Source organism: Phascolarctos cinereus, unplaced genomic scaffold (assembly GCF_003287225.1).
Source record: "Phascolarctos cinereus isolate Bilbo 61053 unplaced genomic scaffold, phaCin_HiC Scaffold_1;HRSCAF=81, whole genome shotgun sequence".
NCBI lineage: Eukaryota > Metazoa > Chordata > Mammalia > Diprotodontia > Phascolarctidae > Phascolarctos > Phascolarctos cinereus.
In genome coordinates, this window is record NW_027555514.1 from 59,316,998 (window position 1) to 59,340,784 (window position 23,787).

The 23,787-nt window shown below is 36.2% G+C and overlaps 1 protein-coding gene across 1 annotated transcript in view; it reads left to right on the plus strand.

Annotated features, from left to right (window-relative positions):
• The window catches only part of MLLT10 (MLLT10 histone lysine methyltransferase DOT1L cofactor), a 220,463-nt gene that overhangs the window by 151,458 nt on the left and 45,218 nt on the right, over window positions 1-23,787 (plus strand). Inside the window, exon 12 of the mRNA XM_078151936.1 lies at window positions 23,468-23,646. Within this exon, the coding sequence (XP_078008062.1) occupies window positions 23,468-23,646 (179 nt within the window). The remainder of the gene's footprint in view (window positions 1-23,467; window positions 23,647-23,787) is intronic.

Genomic DNA, 23,787 nt, shown 5'->3' on the forward strand with positions numbered 1-23,787 from the left:
TAGTATGAGAAAGTTAAAATGGTATCTTTAGAATCAAAAAGACCAGCCAGTCTAGCTGCCATATATATATAAGAGAGGTCTGTGCTGTAGATTACATAATTTTCAGGGCATTGATTTTCAAGGTTACTTGAAAGGGGGAGAATATCATGTGCTTAGAATACCATCTATCCTGTTACTCTCCCCCCAAAAAAAGGTGTGTGGGGGAGGGTGGTGAGTGGTTAAAATAACAATAACTGCTAATCCATATTCCTACTTTCCCATGTTTGTAATATGTTTATGACTAATCTACCCATATATTGAGATTAATTAAATTTAACGAACGTGTGAGAAGAGAGGAAGCAGGTTTTTAAAAATGGTGTTCCATAGTAGACCATTTCTTGATAGTAATTGCTCATTTCACTGAAAGGTAGAAGAATATAAGAACCTGCTTTTTGTTCATTGATTTGACTTTTCAGTTATAAATCACATCTTTATCAGTATTTTAATGATCATTTTGTGTTTCTTGATCTGCATATTAAGATAAAGCAAAATGGGGACATGTGGGGTAAAATGGGAGGTTTTCTGAATCTGTCTATTTATAGATGACCTTGTATTAATTGCACCAACCCCAGAATGTTATGTAACTTCTTCAATGAAATTCATATTCAGGAGAAAGATTGAGCTAACTCTTCTCACTGGATAAGCTAAGTGGATAGAGCACCAGCCCTGAAGTCAGGAGGACCTGAGTTCAAATGTGGCCTCAGACCAAACACTTGACACTTAACTAGCTGTGTGACCCTGGGCAAGTCACTTAATCCCAGTTGCCTGAAAAGAAAAAAAAAACTTTAAAAAAATTTCTATTGGGGATAGATATTGGTCCTGTGACTTCATTGGTATGGAGAATTCATGGATGAGGAAACTCACTCTGCCAATGCAGGTCAGCACTTTTTCTGCAACTTACGTATCGTAGAGAATGGCCACCATAGTTAATATGTGTCACAACTAAGAATTGAACCCAGGTCTTCTGGGCTCTAAGGCCTCCTTTCTATCCCCTGTGCCATGATGCCTCTCATCAAAATTTATATTGTGGTGTATGTATGTGAATGCATAAATACATATAATGCTACCTACATTTATATTGTATTGAAAGGTTTGCAGAATACTTCCTTGGCCCCTACCATCATCTCAATTTTCCAGGTAAGAAATTGGAGGATCAAAGAAGTAATTAAATGAGTTACCCCTCATCACAAGTTAGTATTTGAGATGAGATTTCACTGTCTGAATCTAAGTATACACCACCCTACACTCCCTCTCTCAGTATGGTGTGAATGTGTTTGTATGTACATGTTTATTCAGATAAATAGTATTCTGGTCCTAGAAAAGAATAGAAAATGGGAATCAAGCTGGTTCATTTTGGAAGCTGCAGTTATTCCACATTGCTTGATGTCACAAAAATCCATCACGTAAATGTCAGTATACTCCCAGTAATGCTATGTGGGCAGGCATCTTGGAATATCACATTTCTTGGAGGAATCGGGTACCCAAGAAAGTAATGGAAAGATGATGAATAGTGAACTGATACTAGTTGCTGTTATTTGTCTGATGAGGCCCTGATTTTGAGAAGTAGTAGAGAATGCAAAGTCATTTATCATCAACGAGATAGGACAGAGCAATAGCCAAGGTGGTGCATTTCTGTCCTTGAGATATTAGAGGGATTCCGTTAGTACTACCTGACTCTCTACTGCATGGAAACATACACACAGTTTTTTGTGATCTCCAGTTTTTAGAACTTCCCTTGATTTTTAAAAGCTGGTGGATTTGGGGTTTTCTTGTATCGTTTTGGTTCCCTTCATTTTTCCCTTTTGTATTGTGACTGCCTGATTGATGGCAAAGAATCATGGACTTTAGAGATGGGAGGGACCTGACGGACCGTGAAGTCCAAACCCTTCATTTTCCAGATGAGGAATCTGAGACTCAGAGATTTTTCTTTGCCAAAGGTCACATAGTTAACAGGTTTGTGGCTATGCTAAGACCACCAGATGTAATGATTTTTCTTAGTTGACTTTTTTTTAATTAACATATATACATTTACTTGTCTTCTGACTTGTTGAAACAGTAGGTTAGACAACACTTGTCGACAGGCAACACACATCTGTGAAAATGGCTAGCCATAAAGATTTCAGCACCACATTCTTCAGAAGGGTACTCTTGTCAAAGGCGGCTAATGTTGCCATTCTCATCAACCTTATAGTGCTTCAGAACAGCAAGCTTAACCTTCTTTCTCTTATGCTTGTTCTTTTAGGGAGTGATACAAGACTTCTTTCTCTTCTTGGCACCATCTCGAAGCTTCAGAACAAGATGAAGGGTAGACTTCTTCTGAATATTGTAGTCAGACAAAGTACATCCATCTTCCAGTTGCTTGTCCACAAAAATCAATCTTTGTTCAGGGGGAATACCTTCTTTATCTTGTATCTTGGCCTTACATTTTCAGTAGTGTTAGATGGTTCAGCCTCAAGGGTGATGGTCTTCCCCATCAAAGTCGTCATGAAAATCTGCATCTTGGCACTGGGTCCACCTGTTGATGGTGGATCCAAAAGAACAGGTGTAATGATTTAATTATTAGTCTAAAACGTTTCCCATTTCCTGCTATACCATGTGGTATGCCTGTGACCAGACCTTATGAATTAGAGCATATTCTGGATGGACTTGAAGGTATTGAGACCTTTTTTAACCAAAACTCAGACATCGACCTTATGATAAAACTTTATTAATTAAACATAAGCAGTTTCAGTCATTTTAGTACATATAAGCTTATTTTTTTAAAAAAAGATGCGTCTTCCTCTGCCATGTTGTAGTGGAAAATACATAGAAAATGAGTAATTTAGATCACCATGCCTTTCATGATGGCTGTAATTTAAAGACAATTCAATTTCCATTTTTAATATGCTGATGAAATGGGTTTTTAATAAGCTACCACATATAGTTGAATTAATATTGTGTTGCATTAGTATAATCTAGATGTATTATTCATTTTTTCTTAAGTTGAGTTATTAAGTATTCTTGTTGCTTTTTTGGGTTAACATTTAAGGTAACCTATTATATAACGCTAGAAAAACCAACCATTGAAAATATTTTAAATGTTATTAAATTGAAAAAAAAAAAAGGTATACATGTAATTTTTTTGTTGTTGCAAAAGTTATACAATGTTTTTTCAGTGAATGGGCCTGACAGTATACCTCTTTATTGCCCTTGATCTTCATACTTGTTTGCTGGTTGCTGTGATAGAATTTAACTTTTTCTTCCCCAGTTACCATAATTTCCATAGTTAGCTGCCGTTTACACACGTAACTATAGTGGTGGTACAATCTCGGGCTTTTTCTTGTCTTTGTTTATATGTTCCTTAAATACGCAAATGGATCTGTGGTATCAGCCTTCATTTTCTTGACTCCTTATTTTTCATAAAGCTTGTGGTGAACACTATGAAAATAAAACTCTATAAGATTTCCTTTAAAAGCAATTCTAGTTCATTGTTTTTTCTACTGTTTCAAGGAACCCTGAAGCATCTGAGGTTTTTTTTTTAATTAAACCTTATGTTGTGTGTTAATTTAAAATAATTTTAGAGAATTTTGCTACAAAGATCCTGCTAAATGGTTTTTTTTAACTGAAGGGTTCTACTAATATGGAAAAATTTGATGACCAGTGGTCAAGTCTTATTAATGCTTGACCAAGAATTCAATTCATAGACAAGTAATCACTAATTTTGGCTGGAATACCTCTAAATGAGAAATCATATTGTTTCCTCAGGTAGGCATTTTGCTTTTGGAGAACTTTAATTGTTAGTAAGTTTTCCTTTACCTCAAGTTTAAGTTTGCCTCTTTATAGATTCTATTCATTTTGCCTGATTCTACCCTCTGAAGCCAGGCAGATGCCACTGCATTTTCTATGTAATAATCCTTCCACATATTTGAAAAGTACTGTCTCTCAGTCTTTTTTTATCCAGGGAAACTTTGCCAGTTACTTAAACAGACTCCTCTTTTGTTAAAATATTTGAAGTCTTAATTTCACTGTTATAAAATTAGGATTATGGCTTAATGGCTTTGACATATAGTATTTTACAAAATATTTTTGTCTAAATCCTACCCAAAAAGTTTCATGCACAGCCCACTATAAGTATTTTACTATTCCTAGCTCATTTTGAGAGATAAATAAACGTAGTAATAATAGAAACATACATTTACATAGTCCTTTCAAATTGGCTGAGCATTTTTAATACATTATGTCATTCAATTCTCACAACTATTAGAAGTAAGTAGTACAAGTTTTATCCCTATTTTTCAACTCAGGAAATTTGGGTTCAGAGATATAAGTGACTTGCCCATTCTCCTGTAACTAACAAATCTCAGAGTCAAGATTCAAATACAGTTTTTTTTTTCTAGCTCCAAGGCTGGAATTCTTTCTAGTCAGTCAACATATATTTAGTAAGGGACTACCATGTTCTGGGAACATAAGTACAAAGAATGAAATAATTCCTTCTCACAAGAAGTATACATTCTAATAGGGGAGAAAAATACATAGATAAATATGTACACAATAAATATAAAGTGAACAAATACAAACACATACAAAGTAGTTAAATACAAGGTAGTTGTGTTGGGGAGGAGGTCATTAACAGTACCTAGGTTTGTTTTTTAACTAGAAAATAAGTTGGCCTTAGAGTAGAATGTAGCAATTCACCTTCATTATTCCAGGTCTGATAAATTTGGGGCTGTATAAAATTCAAGAAAAGAGTTGCTGATGAAATTTTACAGAGTGATGGTTTACTGCGTTGGTGTGAGCCACTCGTACATACCATGATTTCATTAGAGACCTTCAAAACAGTACCCTAGTTTATAATAGCACTGGCAACTACTTCTTTTGGGCAAATTCATTTTAAATAGTGAAGTTATTTAAAAATTGGAAATATAGGAAACATCATTTTTCCTGTTCTGTGAGTAAGTGGAAAGAAGTAAAGATTGAATGTATTGTGTAGAGGTCATTATTTTAAGATTTTCATATTGATTTTTGTAGCCACAGTATTTGAGAATTTGGTAAGGATTAGGATGGCTTCCCATAGTTGTCATTTGTTCATTATGTATTTGAGTGCTTGCAGAGTGCATAATGTCATGCTGTAGGTCAGCTGAAATCTTGAGCCATAGCGCGTAGTTTCTTCTCTCCAAGAGCTTATGGTTCAATTGGGGAGGATTGACCTACATATAAAGAAACAATAATGTGCAAGCTGTTGTTTGATTAAGTTCCATTATTAACTGGTACAGAAAAGTAGGTCTTTATGAATTTATATAAAGGTATTCTAAGGTACTTATTCTCTTTCCAGTTCTTTCTTCCAGAGCTTTTGTTGCTCTCTCTTTTTTTAAATCTCTCCATTTCTTCTACATATTCATGTAGTTCTTGTAGAAAATTTTCTTTTTCTCCCTTTGACTCTCTTACACTTGTTTCCAAATTAGGTCATCTGTATTCTCGTGTAATTTGGCAGGCATTTCTGCATCTATGGTAATTCTTGAGAGCAGTTACTATTTTCTTTGGTGAATTTCTTTGGTTAATTCATGCCCTAGTTCCTGAACTTGGACTTCGTGCCAGGGCCAGGCTCTATCTATTCCCTGCTGAATTTTGGGGTAGAGGTATCAACCATGCTTCATCTTGCCCTGAAACGCCTGTGTTCCTGTGCTGACCTCCACCATGCAGGATTAGACTACCTAGGAGCTTTGAGATTCAGAGTGTTGGTTCTTCAGGACCCTGCATGAGATGGTCTTCGATTCCAGGGGCCAGCCTGGAGCATCCTAGACTGAGCACTGCTTCTGTATGCCTCACTGGCAACTACTGCTCCTGTTAGCCTGCAATTCCCCCACAATGGGGTTTTCTGTTGAAGCTCTGAGCTCTTGTTGCCTTAGCAAACAGTCTTGTGGGCTCCATGTGTCTCTGGTTGCATTTGGAGGATGCCTGGTTGTTTGCCTATGCTGGCACTGGTTTTACTCACTCACTATTTGTTCAGTGGATGGAAAAGTCAGTTACTGTAGGTTCTCATTGTAATGCTTCATTGTTATTTGGCCTGGTATGATTTTTAGGCTTTTGCTGGAGTAGGTGTGGAGGAACTGATCTGCCTGCCCCTTTAGATCATTATCTTGGCTGGAATTCTACCTTAGTCTACTTTTCTCATCTCATCTCCAACTATTCTACATCTTCTCTTTTGCTTCTCTTAATAAATATTTTGTTTCTGTTCCTCATTCCAAGTTTTATTCATGTTGTTCTTATCCTGAGGGTGAGACTGGAACTGGATCTTGTAAGGTGGACTATAGTTGAATAGGAGCAGAATACCCTGGGTGTCCTTGAGTTAAGTTTTAACTCCACCTTTGTCAAATGGAGAGCAAAACTGGCCTGGCAAGGTAGTAAAATATAATTTTCTTCCATAGAAAGAAAGCGTTATGAGACACGGAAAATTTTAAGTTATCTATCTCCATGAAAACATTTTTAATCATGTGCTGCTGAGATGTTTGGTTTGTATTTCTTGTTTATACCGGTGTACCTAAATTTTACTGTACTATGATCATTTAGATCCAAGCTGTGGATCTGTTCTGTGACAAGTTACAGCATTTCTGGTTTTTTCCAGTAATAATCACCTTGGATGTAGCTAGAGAAAGATCTGCTTGTGTTTTCCTGAATTTCATGCTTTAGCAGATTGTTTTGAAAGACTCTGGTATATTTAGATGATCTTCTTTTGATTCTTTAAGAAACATGACAATTATTATAAAGCAAATAATTACCTTTTGTATGATCATAAAATATTTTGGACTAAGTTTAGTAGCTAATGTGTTGCTAAGGGGGAGAAAACCTTGTCTATCATTAAGGAATCATGAATCTATGTAAATAGAACCAGGCTTACAATTTTGATGACTTGTAATTGATCAAGCAGTGATACAAAGTAGATGTATTGAGATATAGTCTACTTATTCATTCAATGCCTATGCATTTCTTTTGTGTGTCTGAATATGATCTTAACATGAAATTCTTTTTTCTTGACTCAAAAGCTTTCTCACAGTTGATGAATACCATATACAATGGAAAGTTATATTAGAATCTTCTCCAGTGGTTCATTTATCACAAAGGTGGCCTTTTGTGAAGAATCTTGATTGAAAGACTGTATGTTCTATTGATTGGATAAAATCCAGGGCTGCAGTCAGTCAATTGTTCAGTACCTTTAGTACCCTCAGTACCTAACTTTGTAGATTGCCGCAGGAGGCTGATAGGTCAATAGTTCCTCAGGTTGGTTTTATTATCTCTTTGTGAGGGAAGATGATGATACTGTTGTTCCAGTTTTCTGATACTCTTTTCTCTTTAATTATTTTTGTGAATAGTTCTTCCATTTCTTTTAGGCTTCATTCATATCAGTATAGATGTAATGTTGTCTACATTAGCAATTTCCCCATTTACTGTTTGAATTATTTCTACCTTTCATTGAGATGCAGGGGTTTTTTTTCCATTTCTACTTTATTATTTTAGTTTGTTATGACTTGTTATATGTTCTGTGTATTATATAGATGTCAAAGTAATGTGTAATTAAAAAAAAAGATAGGTTCATTTTAGAACAAGAGTACAACTGATAGGCTGCATTTTCCACTCAAGAGAAGATCACATTCTTCATCAGTGGGGAAGTTCTCTGGCACTTTGGGTGACTCCCTTGTTGAAAATGTATGGAATGATATCAGTATTAGCCATATAAGATAAGCAAGTGGGAATAGATTTCAACCACCATCGATGGAGAGAATGCCCACGTAGATGAGATTGCAGATCTGTTGGAGTTTATATCATACTTGGTTTTGTTCTTGACAGTACATGAAAGGTAGGACATGTGTTTTTGAATTAGAGTTCATTACTAATAAGAAGGTGTTAGTGAAATTGCATTTTTATGTGACTATTGTTTTGATAATTTTAAGTTCTTTATGTAGTACCAGTTCGTATCTGTAAGTTAGAAAGATGGCGTTAAACTTGTTTCTGCTATCAGCTGCTTATCAACATATTTGAAAATACATTGAAAACTAAAAGAGGCCTTAGAGTTCAGTGCCTTTAAAGTAGCAGATGCTTAATAAATATTTATTGATTAGTTGATCTAGTCCAAACCCCTTTCATTTTATTGACAAGAAAACTCAAGCCCAAAGAAGTGAGTGAATGAATGTAAAAACATTTCTTAACGAAGGTATAGGGACTTTAAGTTACAGGTAGTAAGTGGCTGATCCAGCTCACCTGCATCCATACCCAGAATTCCTTCCCTCTTACCATGCCACCCCTAAGAGAACATTCTGGAGGAGGTTGATTGGCAGTGAAAAGCTTTCAGGCATATCTACAGATAAAAGATCAATTCCAAGGATATAAAAAGGGTATAAAAGGGTAGTTCTGCTAGATAGCATATATACCTGAGGTATAGATTTCCCACATTTGTATGATTTTACTAATCTGTTTGTGGAGCATCTATGCAAGATTTAATTCTAAAAATTTCCTACAAAGTCAGAGTCTTGTATGAATAGAGCATACACTTTGACTTATTTTCTAATCACTGTTACAAATTTTCACAGATCTACATTAACCTGGCCCTTCTAGATATATGTACATATATTTATGCAGAAACTAATTGGAGACTAACAGCTATGTGGCCATGGAACTAATGGTTCCTACTTACTACAGTTAAATACATGGCCAAAGCCAAGTCAGCCATATACAGATAAAATGTGTCATCTGAGAGTCATTAGTACAGTGTCAGTTGAGTTGACCTTCCAGAGACAGAGAGACCATAGTCTATTGAAAATAACAGATTCTACCCTGTAACTATTAAATTTCTATCCATTCTTCATATACCAGTTTAACTAATTCTCTCCTCAGTCAGTACCTTTCTTTCCTCATTCAGACTTCACGGAGTTCTTATGCACTTATGTTTTATTTTGTATTGTGGTGTGGTAGATAGAGAGATTCCTTTTAGCCAGAAGCTTCTGATACATTCTGGCTTGGTGCCCATGATAGGTGTCCTAGGCAACTCTTTAAGGCAGTAAGATACAGAGAAGGTGCTGACCTGGATTGGTAAAGGAAGTTTCTTATCAGGAGCTCCCCACATCAGTGAGATCACAGCTCTAGCTCCTGTAGTTAGGGTTTAGGTACACTGTGTATCCTGCATGTGTTCTGCCTACGATGTTTGTAACCACATTATTCAACTTGTAGGTGATCCAGCTGATCAAGGCAATGATGCATCTTTACAGTACACATATGATCAAAATAAAGTTTTTGTTTCCCTGTCTGCTCAGATCTGTCATTCTAGTACAGGCTTTCATCCTTTTTTACCAGTACTACTGCAAAAGTTTCCCACCTTTTCTTATCTCCCTTTCCAAATACTCTTCCTAAAGCATTATTATTGCCATATCACTCACTTGTTCAAGAAGCTTCCTGTTGTATTTAGGATAAAATACAAACTTTTAAGTTAAACTTTTCACAGGATTTCTGGCTAATAGGGCTGCCCACACCAAGGCAGATTGCCCAGCTCCCGCAGAACACTGAAATTGATACCAGATTTAATAATGATCAACAAATCCCATATAGTAACTAACTTCACCCATCCCCTCCCCCTTTTTTTAAAGGCAGTTGGGTTAAGTGACTTGCCCAGGGTCACACAGCTGGTGTCAAGTGTTTGGTCTGAGGCCAGATTTGAACTCACATGCTCGTGACTTCAGGGCCGTTGCTCTATCCACTGCGCCACCTACCTGCCCCCATCCATCCCTAAATGGCACAGAAATTCAGCAAGGAGGCCAAAGACCTGGCTGGAATGGGAGTCACCAGGAACAGAGTGCTTCAGAGGCAAACAAGCCTCCTACCCAGCCAGCACAAGGACTGAGATGTGCTCAGTGTCTGGAAGCAGTAAGAGCTGAAGGGTCTGACAGAATGCCCCAGGGTAATTAGAAATCCACGTGGGGCCTTGGGAACCAAGAGAAGCATCAGTGACCAGTAGGAGATGTGGAACCAGGGTACTGAATAGGACACACCAGGCTGGCCCTTGTCCTCTGCTGAGACACCTCAGAGGACCCTGGGAAGTGGAGGTCACAAGGGCACAGGCCATCCAGCCTGATGACCTTGGCACAAAGTCCCAGTTCAAGGTCCAAGGCTAGAGAGATGTCATGAAGAATCACTGTTGCCTGGGGCAGCTAGGTGGGGCAGTGGATAGAGCACCGGCCCTGGATTCAGGAAGACCTGAGTTCAAATGTGACCTCAGACCAAACACTTGACACTTACTAGCTGTGTCACCCTGGGCAAGTCACTTAACCCCAATTGCCTAAAACAAAACATAACAACAACAAAAAAAGGATCACTGTTGATTTGGACATGTCCAAAAATCCATCCTAGCAGTTGCCAACGGAGAATCAAAGGGAGGAAAAGGGTTCTCTACAAGAATACCTAAAGGAAATGAAAAGAGTAAAAATAAAACCCCTGGGAGAAAGAATTGGAAGGAGAATGAGTAGCTTAGAACAGAAAGTAGTAGTACACATGAGCTTTTAAGTGAACTCCTTAAAAACTAAAATAAACCAAGCAAAAAGTAATGATTCCATGATAGAGCAAGAAATAGAAGAAAAAGAAAATATATGATATTTAAAAAAAAAAAACCCAACCTGGCCTGGGAAAGAGATCAAGGAGAGAGAATTTAAGAATCACTGGACTCCCTGAAAACCATGATTGTTTATTTCTTTAAAGGCCTTGATACTATATCTCAAAAAATCTTAGAAGAAAACTACCTAAATTTATTGGAACCATAGGACAAATTAAAGATAGAACTCAACTATTGTTAGTGAAGGAAACTTCAAAAGGAAAAGTCCCAAGACTGCTGGAGCCAAAATTCAGAATTCCCATTTCATAGAGAAAATTTGTAAGTATCCAGAAAGAAGCTCAAATAACAAAGAACCACAGTTAGGTCACATAGGACCTAGCAAATACTACTCAAAACCAGAATGTATCTTAGAATACAGTATTCTAGAAGGCAAAAGACAGAGGCTTACAACCAAGAGTAACTTACTCTGCCCAGCTAGGTATAATTCTATAGGGAGAAAAAATGTTTTATATTAAACATTTTTTTTCTGTTATATTATTCTATTTTTTCCTATCATATTATAGGAAAGTTTAAAGCTTTCTTGAATAAAGGCTAACCTAAGTAGGAAATTTGAAATGCAAACACAAGAGTTCAGAGAAACATAGGTGAATTTATGATAGAAATTTTAAGGGCCTGTGTATGTTACGGTGGGAACATTGTAAGAAGAGAAGAAACACATGTTCTTTGTAACCTTAATGACTTCAAAAGTATTGAGGGAGTTAAATAAGAAAAACAGAGGCCCTGATAGTGGATTAGTTCTGTTCTGAGTATGTAAGAGGGAGAAGGAAAAGATTTGTAAAAGGAAGACGCTAATGTAGAACGGAGGAGGGAAAAGGCACAGAACTGGCTGTTTCTCATAATTGGAGTTCATGGGCAGGGAAACATAAATATAAAGGAATGGTTGGTTGGGAGGGGACATGAGGATCAGGCAAACCTCACTATTATATGAACTAGAAAAGGGGTTGAACACAAAAATATTTTGATGTAGAAATATATTAAAACTTTGCACAAGAAATCTAATGGAGATGGGGGGAAAAAAGATAATGAAGAGAGGAGGGTAATAGCTCCAAGCAGAATAGATTTTCTGATTGTCTAAGAGGAACTAAAAGAGAAAAAGAAAAAAGCTAGAATCTAACAGCCACAACAACTGGGGAACACCTGAACTTATTTTGGCCTATGAGTGTAGTAGGCTATTATTGTGAGATAGAACTGACCGAAGAGATAATTTCAGGGATACTGGCTAGTGAAACTGATGAAGTGAGCAGAATCAGGAGAACAGTGAATACCCGGACACAATGGTGTAAAGGAAAAAAAAAAGAAAATTCTTAGGAACGCTAATGAAACCAGTCTAATGAAACGTGTCTCCAGAGGACTTGTGATGTAACCCTAAATGCATCTCCTGACATGAATTAGAGTCTTGAGGCCACTGCGATTTGTTTTGTTTCATTTAGTATGCTTATTTGTTTATGGTTTTTCCCCCCTTTATTTCAGTTTTTAATGGGAAGGGGTGAGATTTGGAGCATGGGGGGGGCGCGGCGCTAGCAGTTGTGATGCCGTTGAAACAATTTTTAAACGACACAAGAGAAATGAGGAAGTTCAGGAGGAAGCATAGACAAGGATAGGTCTGAAAGCATTGAATTTTTATGTTTTTTCATTAAAGCAAGAAATATATATAAAATGGATTCATGGTTTCTTGTCCGTTCCTCTTTTTGTATTTTGTGTATGTGAAAGTACTTATTTTTGGTATTAAAATTTGGAATTAAAAATAAATTTGAAAAGAAAAGGAAAACCTTTTACAGTCTGATTCTGGCTTACCACTGTAGACTTACTTCACATTATTCCTGTTTTAAATGTGCATTAGATTAGTTTAGCGCCATGACGGCATAAGAATATGATTGAAAGCCAGTGGGGTGGTAAAAATTTAGGAAGATTAGGGAACTTGTTTGGGACATATTTATAAGAAACAGTTTCCATTTGTTTATACTTGATCTTTACCCTAAACCTAATCATGAACCCTAATTTATAGGCTTTTTTAAAATTGAAAAATAGAAAATCACATAATTTCTGAATTGGTAAAGACCTTAGAGCAGAGCCACCTAGTCTAATCCATATCTGTGTAAAAATTTCCTTCTACAGTTTCTCCAAAAAGTAGTTAATTTAACCCTTGTTTGGAGACTTGGTGAGATGAAACCTATTTCTTTTAAAAAAAAATTTATTTCCCCAATTACATATAAAGGCAATTTTAAACATTCATTGTTTTAAAATTTTGAGTTCTCGGATTTTTCCCCCCCTGTCTTCCTCACTCTCCCCCCACCCCTTGAAACTGTAAGCAATTTGATAAGGATTATACATGTGCAATAAAGAACCCACTATTTATTTACCCAAGGTAGTCCGTCCCACTTTTATACAACTCCAGTTTTTAAGGTTTTCCTTACAGTGTGCTTCTTTAAAACATCATTTTTATTCCATTCTGCTAGTGTAGTTTTGTGTATACATTGTGACTTGTTATTAGAGACTGAAACAAAGCATCTCCTGGCCTCAATAAAGTTATGTTCTACTGAGGGGATAGAACATGTACACAGGTAAATTAAAAATTAAAGAACATGTACACAAGGTAATTTAAATACAGACCGTTGACACTTGGGAGAGGAGAGAGAGTCAAGGGAGGTTCCAAGAGGAGCTGGTTCCTCAACTGAACTGAGTTGTCAAAGAAAGTATGGATTCCTAGAGGTAGAAATGAGCAGGAAGTTCCTTCTAGGTATGAGGTACAGGCGATAAGTTATCCTGCACAGAGAACAACTTACTCAGTTTTGCTGGAATGTCCAATGCGTGAAGGTAAAGAATAATATCAGTTGTTTGAAAACAAAGGTGGGAGTCACCCTGTGGCTCCTTAAATGCTAGTTTTAGGAATTTGTATTCTCTTTTTGAGGCAAATTGGGAGCCTCTGAAGATTTTTGAGCAGGGGAGTGATTTAGACCTATGCCTTATCATTTGGGAAATGGCTCTTATTCTTGTAAATTTTTGATGTGTTTCCTCTATCTTAGAAATGAAACCTCTATTAAAGAAACTTGCTGCAAAGATTTTCCCCTAATTTCTGCTCCATTGGTTTTGTTTGTGTAAAAACTGTAATTTTGTGAACCTGTCTATATGTTGTTTGGTCATAAGGTCTTCTGCTATCCATAAATCTTACAGGTGATTTCTTCCATGCTTCATTAATATCCTTATGATGTCATCTTTTTTGAGTAAATGGGTCATGTGCTCATTTTGAGCTTATCTTGGCATATGATGTGAGGTGCTGGTTTATGGTTTGCCAGATGACTTCCCTGTTTTCCCAACAGTTTTTGTTGAATAATGAGTTCTTGGTCCAATAGCTGGGATCTTTGAATTTTTCAAACACAAAAGGTTACCATGCTGGTTTGCTTCTTTATCTGTTGTGTCCTTAATCTATTCCACTGAACAACCTTTCTTCTATTCTTAATCAGTCCCAGATAGTTTTTGATGATTATAGATTTGTAGTATAGTTTGAGAGGTGGTACTGCTAGGTCCCTTTCCTTTCCATTTTAAAATTTTTATTGATTTGCTTGATATTCTTGACATTTTGTTTCTCCAGATGAATCTTGCTATTTTATTTTTTTAGTTCTGTAAAGTAATTCTTTGGTAGCTTGGTATGACACTAAATAAGTAAACTAATTTAGATATCATTGTTACTTATATTGGCATTATGTTATATTGTGTAAGCAATTAATATTGCTCCAGTTATTTAGATCTGTATTTGTATAAGCAATTTTTTGTAATTGTGTTCATAAAGTAACTCTGTGTGTCTTGGTGGGGAAACTACCAAATATTTTATATCTGTAGTTATTTTAAATAGAATTTCTCTTTCGCTTCTTGCCCTTTTTTGGGGGAAGGGGTAAACAAGTAGAAATTCTGATGACTTATGTGGGTTTATTTTGTATTCTGCAACTTTGCTGAAGTTGTTAATCATTTCAGTTAAATTTTTAGCTGACTCCAGAGTTCTCAACTATCACATCATCTGCAAAATGTGATCGTTTTATTTCTGTTATATTTATTGCTTCAATTTCTTTTCTTCTTATTGCTTATAGCTAGCATTTCTAGTACAGTATTAAATAAGTATTTGGAACAGTTAGGTGGTATAGTGGATGAGCAGTGGATCCGGAGTCAGGAAAACCTGAATTCAAATCTGGCCTCAGACATGTACTAGCCGTGTGACCCTGAGCGAGTCACTTAACTCTGTTTGTTCCAGTTTCCTCATGTGTAAAATGAGCTGGAAAAGGAAATGGCAAGCCATTCCAGTATTTTTGCCAAGAAAACCTCAGATGGGGTCACAAAGAGTCTGACTGAAAAATGACTGAATACCAACAAAAAATTGAACAGTACAGGTGATAATGGGCATCCTTGCTTCACTCCTGATTTTACTGGAAAGTCTTCTAGTTTATCCCCCTTATAAGTAATGCTTCATCTTGGTTTTATATAGGTACTACTTATCATTTTAAGGAAAGCTCCATTTATTCCTATGCTACCAGTGTTTTGAACAGGAATGGATTTTGTCAGAAGCTTTTTCTGCATCTATTGAAGTAATCATGATCTTTTTTTGTTTTTGTTATTTATGTGATCAGTTGTATTTATAGTTTTCCTAATTTTTAACCAGCCCTACACTCTCAGTATAAATCCAGCTTGGTCATAGTATGATCTTTGTGAAATATTGTTTAAAATTTTTGCATTAATATTCATTAAGGAAATTAGTCTATAGTTTTCTTTTGCTGTTTAGACTCTCCCTGGTGTTAAGTATCAAGACCATATTTTTTTGTCATAAAAGGAATTTGGTAGAACTTTTTTTTTTTAGCTTTTATTTAGTATTTTATTTTCCCCCAGTTACATGGATAAACAATTTTTAACATTCGTTTTTAAAACTTTGAGTTCCAAATCCTCTCCCTTCCTCCCTCATCAACCCCCCTCATTGAGAAGGCAAGCAATTTGATATATACGTTATACATATGTAGTCATGCAAACCAAATCCATAATAGTCATGTTGTAAAAGAATACATAGACAAAAAAGAACTCAAGAAAAAATAAAATAAAACATGCTTCAATCTGTATTCAGACACCATCACTTTTTTTCTGGGGATGGATAGCATTTTTCATCATAAGTAGGACTTCTTTACCTATTTTTTTCCCAAACAATTTATGTAATATTAGAATTAATTGTTCTTTAAATGTTTGGTAGAATCCTCTACTATATCTGTCTGATCCTATTTTTCCACCCTTTTGGGAATTCATTTATGGCTTGTTCACTTTCTTTTTCTAAGATAGAATTATTTAAGTATTCTATTTGAATTCATTTCTGTTATTTGGGCCATTTATATTTTTGCAAACATCCATACATTTCATTTTGATTGTCAGTTTCATTGGCATATAATTGGGCAAAATAGCTTCTGATAATTGCTTTTATTCATTGATTGTGAATTTACCTTTTTCATGTTTGTTGCTGATAATTTTGGGGGGAGGTTCATTCTTTATTTTTTTAAAAAATCAAATTAACTAATGACTTATCTGAATATCCAGTTCAAAATATTTAAAAGTAGTTGGTGATTCAAAACTAGATGTCTAGTGAGAGACTGACTTAATATTTAAGGTTGGGAGTCCTTCATAGAGGCGTTAATTAAAATCAGGAGTTGATGAGGTCAACAAGAGAGAAGAGAAGGGGCCTGAGGATTGAGTCTTTGGGTATGCCTACAGTAGTTAGTAGATTTAAAATATAGATGATCCAGCAGAGGAATTTGAGAAAGATCCATGGCTTTACTAAGATGATTTATATAAAACTCTAGTACTTGTTCATTTAACCCCAACGAAGTAGAATAGTTTAAACTTTCTATTCTTTCTTTTTGTGTCTTCACATTTTTCTATTACCTTTTTTTCTCAGAGAATGGCTTTCCTTTTTTTTTTTTTTAGATTTTATTGATTTTCTCATTTATTGAATTTCTCTTAAAGCCATTTTTAATACCAGAAATTGGAGTGGGGAAATACTTTCTAGAAGATGAAACTCCCATATAAAATCTTTTTGGAAGCACCTCTTTACCTTCAAGAAATTTAGTATGCTAGTTAAAAAGCAGACAACTCTCTCCCCTTGTTGGCAGTAGCCAGTCAATGAAGTTGGTTAGCCAACTTTGCATTGTGGTTTATATTTAGAATGGGAATTATTTTGGAAAATTCTCAATAGTTTACCAATTCAGACTTAACTTCAAATAGGACTTGGTAAGGGAATAGTTGAAGTAGGTGAACGTTCTCTGTTAAATGTTAGAGTGTTTTTGGAAGGGGAAACATTTTTGAATATGTATATATAAAAGAGATCGAGAAAAAAAGAATTTTTAACTTTAAAATTCATGGAGGTATGAATTCTGAATGTAAAAGTAAAGGGTTTTTTAAATTGATGAAATATTCAGTTTCTAGAGCACAAAGGAGAAAAATCAGCAACTGTCAATTAGAAAAATGAATTTTCAAAAACCAGATTTCAGTAATCCAGTGAGATAAGGTGAAGACCAAAGGAAAAAAAGACCTAGCAACAAAAAGATGGTAGAAAATCTAGGTGACTAAAAATGACACAAATAGTGAAAATTGAAAGTGAAACATATGTTGAGGGTTTGTTTTGAGATGATGTGGGGAACAGTTACAAGGAATTTGTGTAACTTTGTATAGGTATGAACAAAAAGTCAAATTTAGAAGCCAAGGAGGTTTCATTTTAAAAAAATGTTATAGAATTAATGAACATTTCTTTATCCACAGTACAGCAGGAAAAATGATATGTGGAACTGTGAATCTCCCTTATGTATAGCTTGATTTTCTTTTCAGGAATATAATAAATTCAATATGCAACTTTAAAAGCTGTTCAGGGATGTTTTAAAGGGAGGGAAATAGATGATATGATCAAAAATACCTCACCATTTGTACATGCTCAGGGAGATTGTGGATGACCCTGAGACTGTAACACTTTTTTAAAGATTGGATTTATGGTAGCACTTTGGTGAACTTGACTTAGATTTAAAAACTTTTTTTCCCCCCTCTCTCTTTTTCTCTGCCTCCCTTTCCTCCTTATAACAAATATTTGTAGTTTTAAAAAAGGACAAATTTCTGCATTGTCCATGTTCAGAAAATATGTCTCATTCAGCACATTGAGCCTGTCACTTATCTCTCAGAAGGTGATTGCTATCCTTTATGAGGAAACTGAAACCCAGAGAGGCTATAGGACTTGCTTCAGATCTCAACCTAAACCCTATTACTCCAGAGTCATTGAATTTTCCAGTCTATCACACTGCCTCCCATAAAATCGTAAGAAGGGTAAAAGTATGATCTTTGGTACAGCTTTCAGATATTTCTGCATGCAGTCATTGCCAGACTCAACCTTACTTTGTTCTGTTAGTGAGATAAAATCAAAGGTCAATAAAAGACCTTTGTATGGAAATAAGGAGCCAGTATACACTTTAAAGAAAAGGCAGATGCTTGGATTTGCACAGTGCTTCAGCCTATTTAAACAGTGTGTTAAAAGGAAATTTAAAGAATTTAAAGCCAATTATTATTACTTTATTAACCTCCGCTTGATGTCACCAGGTAAGCTCTTCCTTTTAATGTAGCATCTGAGCCTTTCATTGTTAAGCTTGGTGGCCGACAGAACATACCTTCTTTGCCACACTCTATAGGGTGAGAGAAAAAGAACAGGGTGATTTGTTTTTTTTAATTTTTAGTGTTCCTAATTGGTCACATCTTTATTATTTTGGCCCATATCTTCTGAATCAAACTTTGGAGTTAGTGAGTGCTTTATGCCATTTCTGTACTGCTTCTTGGTTAGCCTCCTGGATTCCTGAGGCCCTAGTTTTATGCCTGCCTCCTTCACCCATCTATCACCCTTCTCTCTTATGCCTTCTGAAGAATTCTTGATCATTTCTTGTGACTCAGTAATATATTCCTGTTCCTTTAGGGCATATGTCTTTGAAAGTACTTTAGGATCAGTTGAGAGATAGCATATGATGTATGAAATTACTCTGCACTTGAAAAAAGGGCAGATGGATATTTTCTAATTAATGCACGTCAGCTTTGTTCATGCATGTATGTAGCCCAACCCTACCCCTTCCTCCAAAAGTCCAAAGCTTAGGGATTATTTTTTAAAAGCCCATTTTAGATCAAATTTATACTGAAAAATACTTCACTAGTGCCTTCAGTTTATGATTAAGAATTTTCCCATTTTATTCTCAAGCATAAGAAAATAAAGTCTGAACTTTGAAACTCTGAAAGCTTAAGTAAATGAAAGAAACTTACTTTTAACTTTTATGCTGGTTGTACCTAGATCCCAGGGATATTTGGAACATTGTCTCTCGTTTCTTCTCTCCTGAACCATGTAACAGCCTTAGCTGATTCCCGCTTCCCTTAAACCTAGCCTTCGTATTTTTTCCAAAGGAATTTGAGCATGTCACATTCAGAACATCCCTCTTGCTTACTTAACAAAAGGTAATTTTTCTTTAACTTGCCATTTAAAGCCCTCTACAATCTGATTCAGGTTTATTCCGTATTCTTATTTCACAACACTATCTCAGTCATCCTTCAGCCAAAGCAGACTACTACTAGTTCCTAGAGTTTATGCTTTGTGCCTTCTCCATGCTATTCCACCAGTTTGGAATGCATATCTTTCTCTTTATATCTGTTGATAATCTTCCCCATCATCTTTCATGGAATGTGAGAGTTGGCAGGGACTTTAGAGGGATTATTTAATCCAACCACTTGTACAAATCCCCTATGGAATATCCCATCTCTAAATAGACATATGATCCCAGTAGATTTACTTCCAGTGATGGGGAATTTATTACTTCACAAGGTAGTTCATTTAGCTTTCTTATATAATGCAGAAATATGCCTCTGTTGCTCCTGCTTATGCCATCAAGAGCCACATTCAGAATGAATATATTCTCTAGTCCTCACATGGTAAATCTTCAGGTATTTGAAGACAACTGTTACGTCAGATGTGTTTAATGATGTGTATCTGGTTGGTTGGCATCATAAAGATTGAGTGAAAGAGTTGAAAGGAACATTACAACAGTCCTTCATGTAAGTCTCCTTTCAAAATCTCCAACAAGTGGTCATCTGGCCTCTGCTTGAACGTGTCCAATGATGGTAAATTATCTCATGAAGCATTTCATTCCATTTTTCATCTGTATGTAGTATGTGGTATAGTATGTAGGAACCAGGATCTATCTTTTTTTCCATTTTGAATGTTAGGAAAATGTTTGCACATTTCCAGTCTTGGGACACTAATGTTCATTCAGTCAGTAAACATTTATTAAGTGCCTACTACGTGTCAGACACTGTGCTAAGTGCTGGGGATGCAAAGAAAGGTGAAAAGAGTCCCTGCCCTCAAGAAGCTCACAGTCTAACAGAGGTGACAACATTCAAGCAACTATGTATGCAGACCAGTTACATAAGGGATAAATGGGAGATGATCGGCAGAGGGAAGGCACAAGCATTAAAGGGAATTGGGGAAAGGCTCTTGTAGAAGGTGAGATTTCATCTAGGACCTGAAGGAAGCAGTTGAACAACTATGTCTAAAATTTAGCCACTGAAATGTAATTCATTCTTTCATTCATTCATTCATTCAACCATCTTGTGATTTGAAGTCATTTAGTCTAGCTATATAATTTTTCTGTCTCTTCATTTAGTTTGGATTTCAGTGCTCTCTTAATTATTTTTCTTCATTTCTTGTCAGTCAAGATTTTTCTCCTTGATAGAGAAAACAAGCAAATTAAGACTAGTCTTTTCTGCCTGTGTAATAGATGCAAATCATTTCATGATAATCTTAATTCCTTTGTTGGGAATAAACCTGCGTATTTGGGAGTGTACTGTTAGTCTTCTCCCCCTAGCCCCTATATTTGCTGACCATCAGTTGCCCCATCTGCTACAACCATTGCTTCCTCTGTTTTGTTTCTCTTTTTGAAAATTCCCTTTTCATGGTCTTTATTTTGGGCATTCTTTAGTTTATTGTGGGCCTTATAGACTTTCTGATACTGTTACAGCTTTGAGCTTCTCAAAGAACTTTCTTTGCAGTGACATGTTTCCCTTTAGACAGACTATTCTCCCTTTGCTTCATTGGCATTATTTGTGATTGTATTGTCAGAATTTCACTTTTGATAAGCTCCCATCCCTCTTGAGCCATCTTCCCTTTTGGAATTTCAGATCATTAATATTTGTGACATTTTGTCCATTAGTATGGATAATTGAGAGAAAATGGTATTTAGACATCACGTGTAATTGCCAAAGAGCTATATTTTTCATATGTGATGAAGCTTTGGTAGAAAAGTCAATATGACATTTCCCAGAGGACAAATATATTGACTGCTAGTGGATATAAAGGTTTTTGAGACTTTGGGCTTGATTCAAGAGCTATTATATAGAGATATTTAAGCAAGAGGGTAACATGGTAAAAGCCGTATCAGGAAGAAATTTGGCAGTATTTAGTAAAATTCCATTGTGTTGTCGTCCAACTATATATGTTCTTCAATAGAGTTTTGTTGTTTGAGACTACAGTGCTCCTTTTTTGGGTTATAAGCAATTTATACAATATTATCCTAGATTTCTTAAATGTGATACTTAAATACAACATACATTTGCCATGTGTCTGCTGTTTCAAAGGCACTGGGGCCACCTATACAAAAACCAAAAGTAGTCCTTACCTTTGAGAAACTTAAACATATCCATATAGAATTAAATATATAATTTGATGGGAAAGATGGGAATCAAATCTGGCTGAGTTCTGGGGAGGCTTTTCATGGGAATAGATCGGTAACCTGAAATTTAAAGGAAGCAAAGATCCCAAGGCATAGGTCTGGAGGGCAATTATTCCAGGCATGGGGCTCAGCCAGTTTGAAGGTAAAAAGATGGATCACGGGATGTGAAATAAAACTGGAAATGTAGGCTGAAGAGAGAGAGTGACATGGTGTTAAATTCCAGTGAAAAGTTTATGTTTTATCCTAGAGGTAGTCACCAAAGTTATTTAAGCAGGGGCAGACCTGTGGCTTGAGAAGATCATTTTGACTGTGTGGAGGATAGATCAGCGAGAAGATTGACTGGACGTAGGGAGACTAAGTAGGAAGATATTTTAATTAATCCATGTGAGATGAGTATCTGAACTAGAATAGGGGCTGTATTAATGAAAAGAAGGGGATAGTTAAAAGATTTGTTGTGGAAATGGAATTAATAAGACCTAATAACTGATTGGATATAGAGATTGAGGGAGCGTTGGGGATAACTTTGAAGTTGTGAAATATAAGAGAGAGAGGATAAGGAACCCATCCAGAGGGGATGGGGAACCCATCAACAAAAATCATGGAAGTTTAAGTGAAAGCTTGTTTTAGGTGGGAGGGAAAATAATCAGCTTTGTTGGACATGTTGAATTTAAGATGCAAATAGCGTAGCCAGGTCAAGATGTCCAGTAGGTAGCTGACAATGTGGAACCACAGTTCAAGAGAACTAGTATAGTGGAAGCTCTTGGAGAGGATGGGCATACACTGTCTCACCTTTTTTATTTGTACCTCTAGTTCTGTCAGAGTGCCTGGTGCATAGGATCATGGAGCCAAGCTGGAAGGGACCTCAGAAGAAGGTCATTTTGTCTTAACACCTTCATTTTTCAGATGAAGAGAGTTAGCCTAGATGGGTAAACATGACTTGCCCAAGGTCACATAGGTAGTACTTATCAGAGGTAAAATATAAACCTTGATCATCTAATTTCAGATTGTTTTAGCTGAACTACACAACCTGTTCAATGGTAGTTGCTTAATAAATGTTTGTTGATTATTTGTATGGGTGTGGATGTGACAGAGATAGGGAGACAGAGAGATAGGGAAATTGGGGAATCTCCAGTTGGGAGGATATAGATGAAATAACTAAGGGAGACAGCATAAAGAGAAGAGACCCTAGGACAAAGCCTTGGGGAATAATTTGTTAGTAGGAGAAAAACAGATTGATAATCCAGCAAAGGAGATTGAAGAATGGTCTGGACAATCAGGAGGAAGACAAGGGAATATCAGTGCCTTGGAGCCTTGATATATAAAGGGAGTGGTCAGCCTTGTCTCAATCTCCAAGAAAGGTAAGAAAGCATGAGGATTGGGAAAAGACCATTGTTGTTAACAGTTAAATTCTTAGTCATCTCAGAACAGTTTCAGTGAGTGATGAAGAAATTTGGCTGTTAAAAGGATAAAGAAATAGAACCATAGCTTAAGGGGATGTTAGTTTAAAGTTATGGTTTTTTGTTGTTGTTGTTGTTTTTAAGGATGGGGTAAATTTGAATGTGTTTATGGGCAGCAAGGAAGGAAATAGATAAAAGTGTAAAGATGACAGAGGGAATGATAGAAGAAACAAGCTTCCAGAGGGAAGGGATTAGATGAAGGACACAAGTTCTTGCCCATAGTCACTCCTTCCCTACCTTCTTTATCATCAGCTCCAGGAAAAGGTCTGCCTTCCCTCACCCCACCCCCCACATTCTTTATCCCCTCCCCTCACCCCAGACTTTGTAAAGAAGTATTTTCCTACTTCACATTCCTTTGGAAGTTACGCTTTTTAATGAATTGTCCAAATTCAGTTTTTAATCGCTGAAAGACAACTGGGTCAGGCTGTGGATCTTGAAAAGTCAATATTCAGAAGTTAGGTGTAACATAACCACTACTATGGGTTTTGTTTCCTGTGTTTTGTGAAGTATGATACTTTGATGTAACTTACTGATTAATTTTGCATTTCACTAACACAAGACAATTTCTTTTCTTTTAGGTATTTTTAGCAGCAATGATGTAGCAGTATCATTTCCGAATGCAGTATCTGGCTCAGGATCCAGCACTCCTGTTTCCAGTTCTCATTTACCTCCACAGTCTTCGGGTCATTTGCAACAAGTTGGAGGTCTCTCTCCTTCAGCCACATCATCCGTGACCACTGCTGTTGCTACAACTCAGGCAAGTAACTACAGTTGTCTAGAAGGTCTTGTCATTTGGTCTTGTCTTTTGTTTCCTCTGGGGGAACAAATTATCAGCAGGACCTTGCCTTCTATCATAATTTGTGCTGATGTAGCCATTGGGAAATAATCCATATTTCTT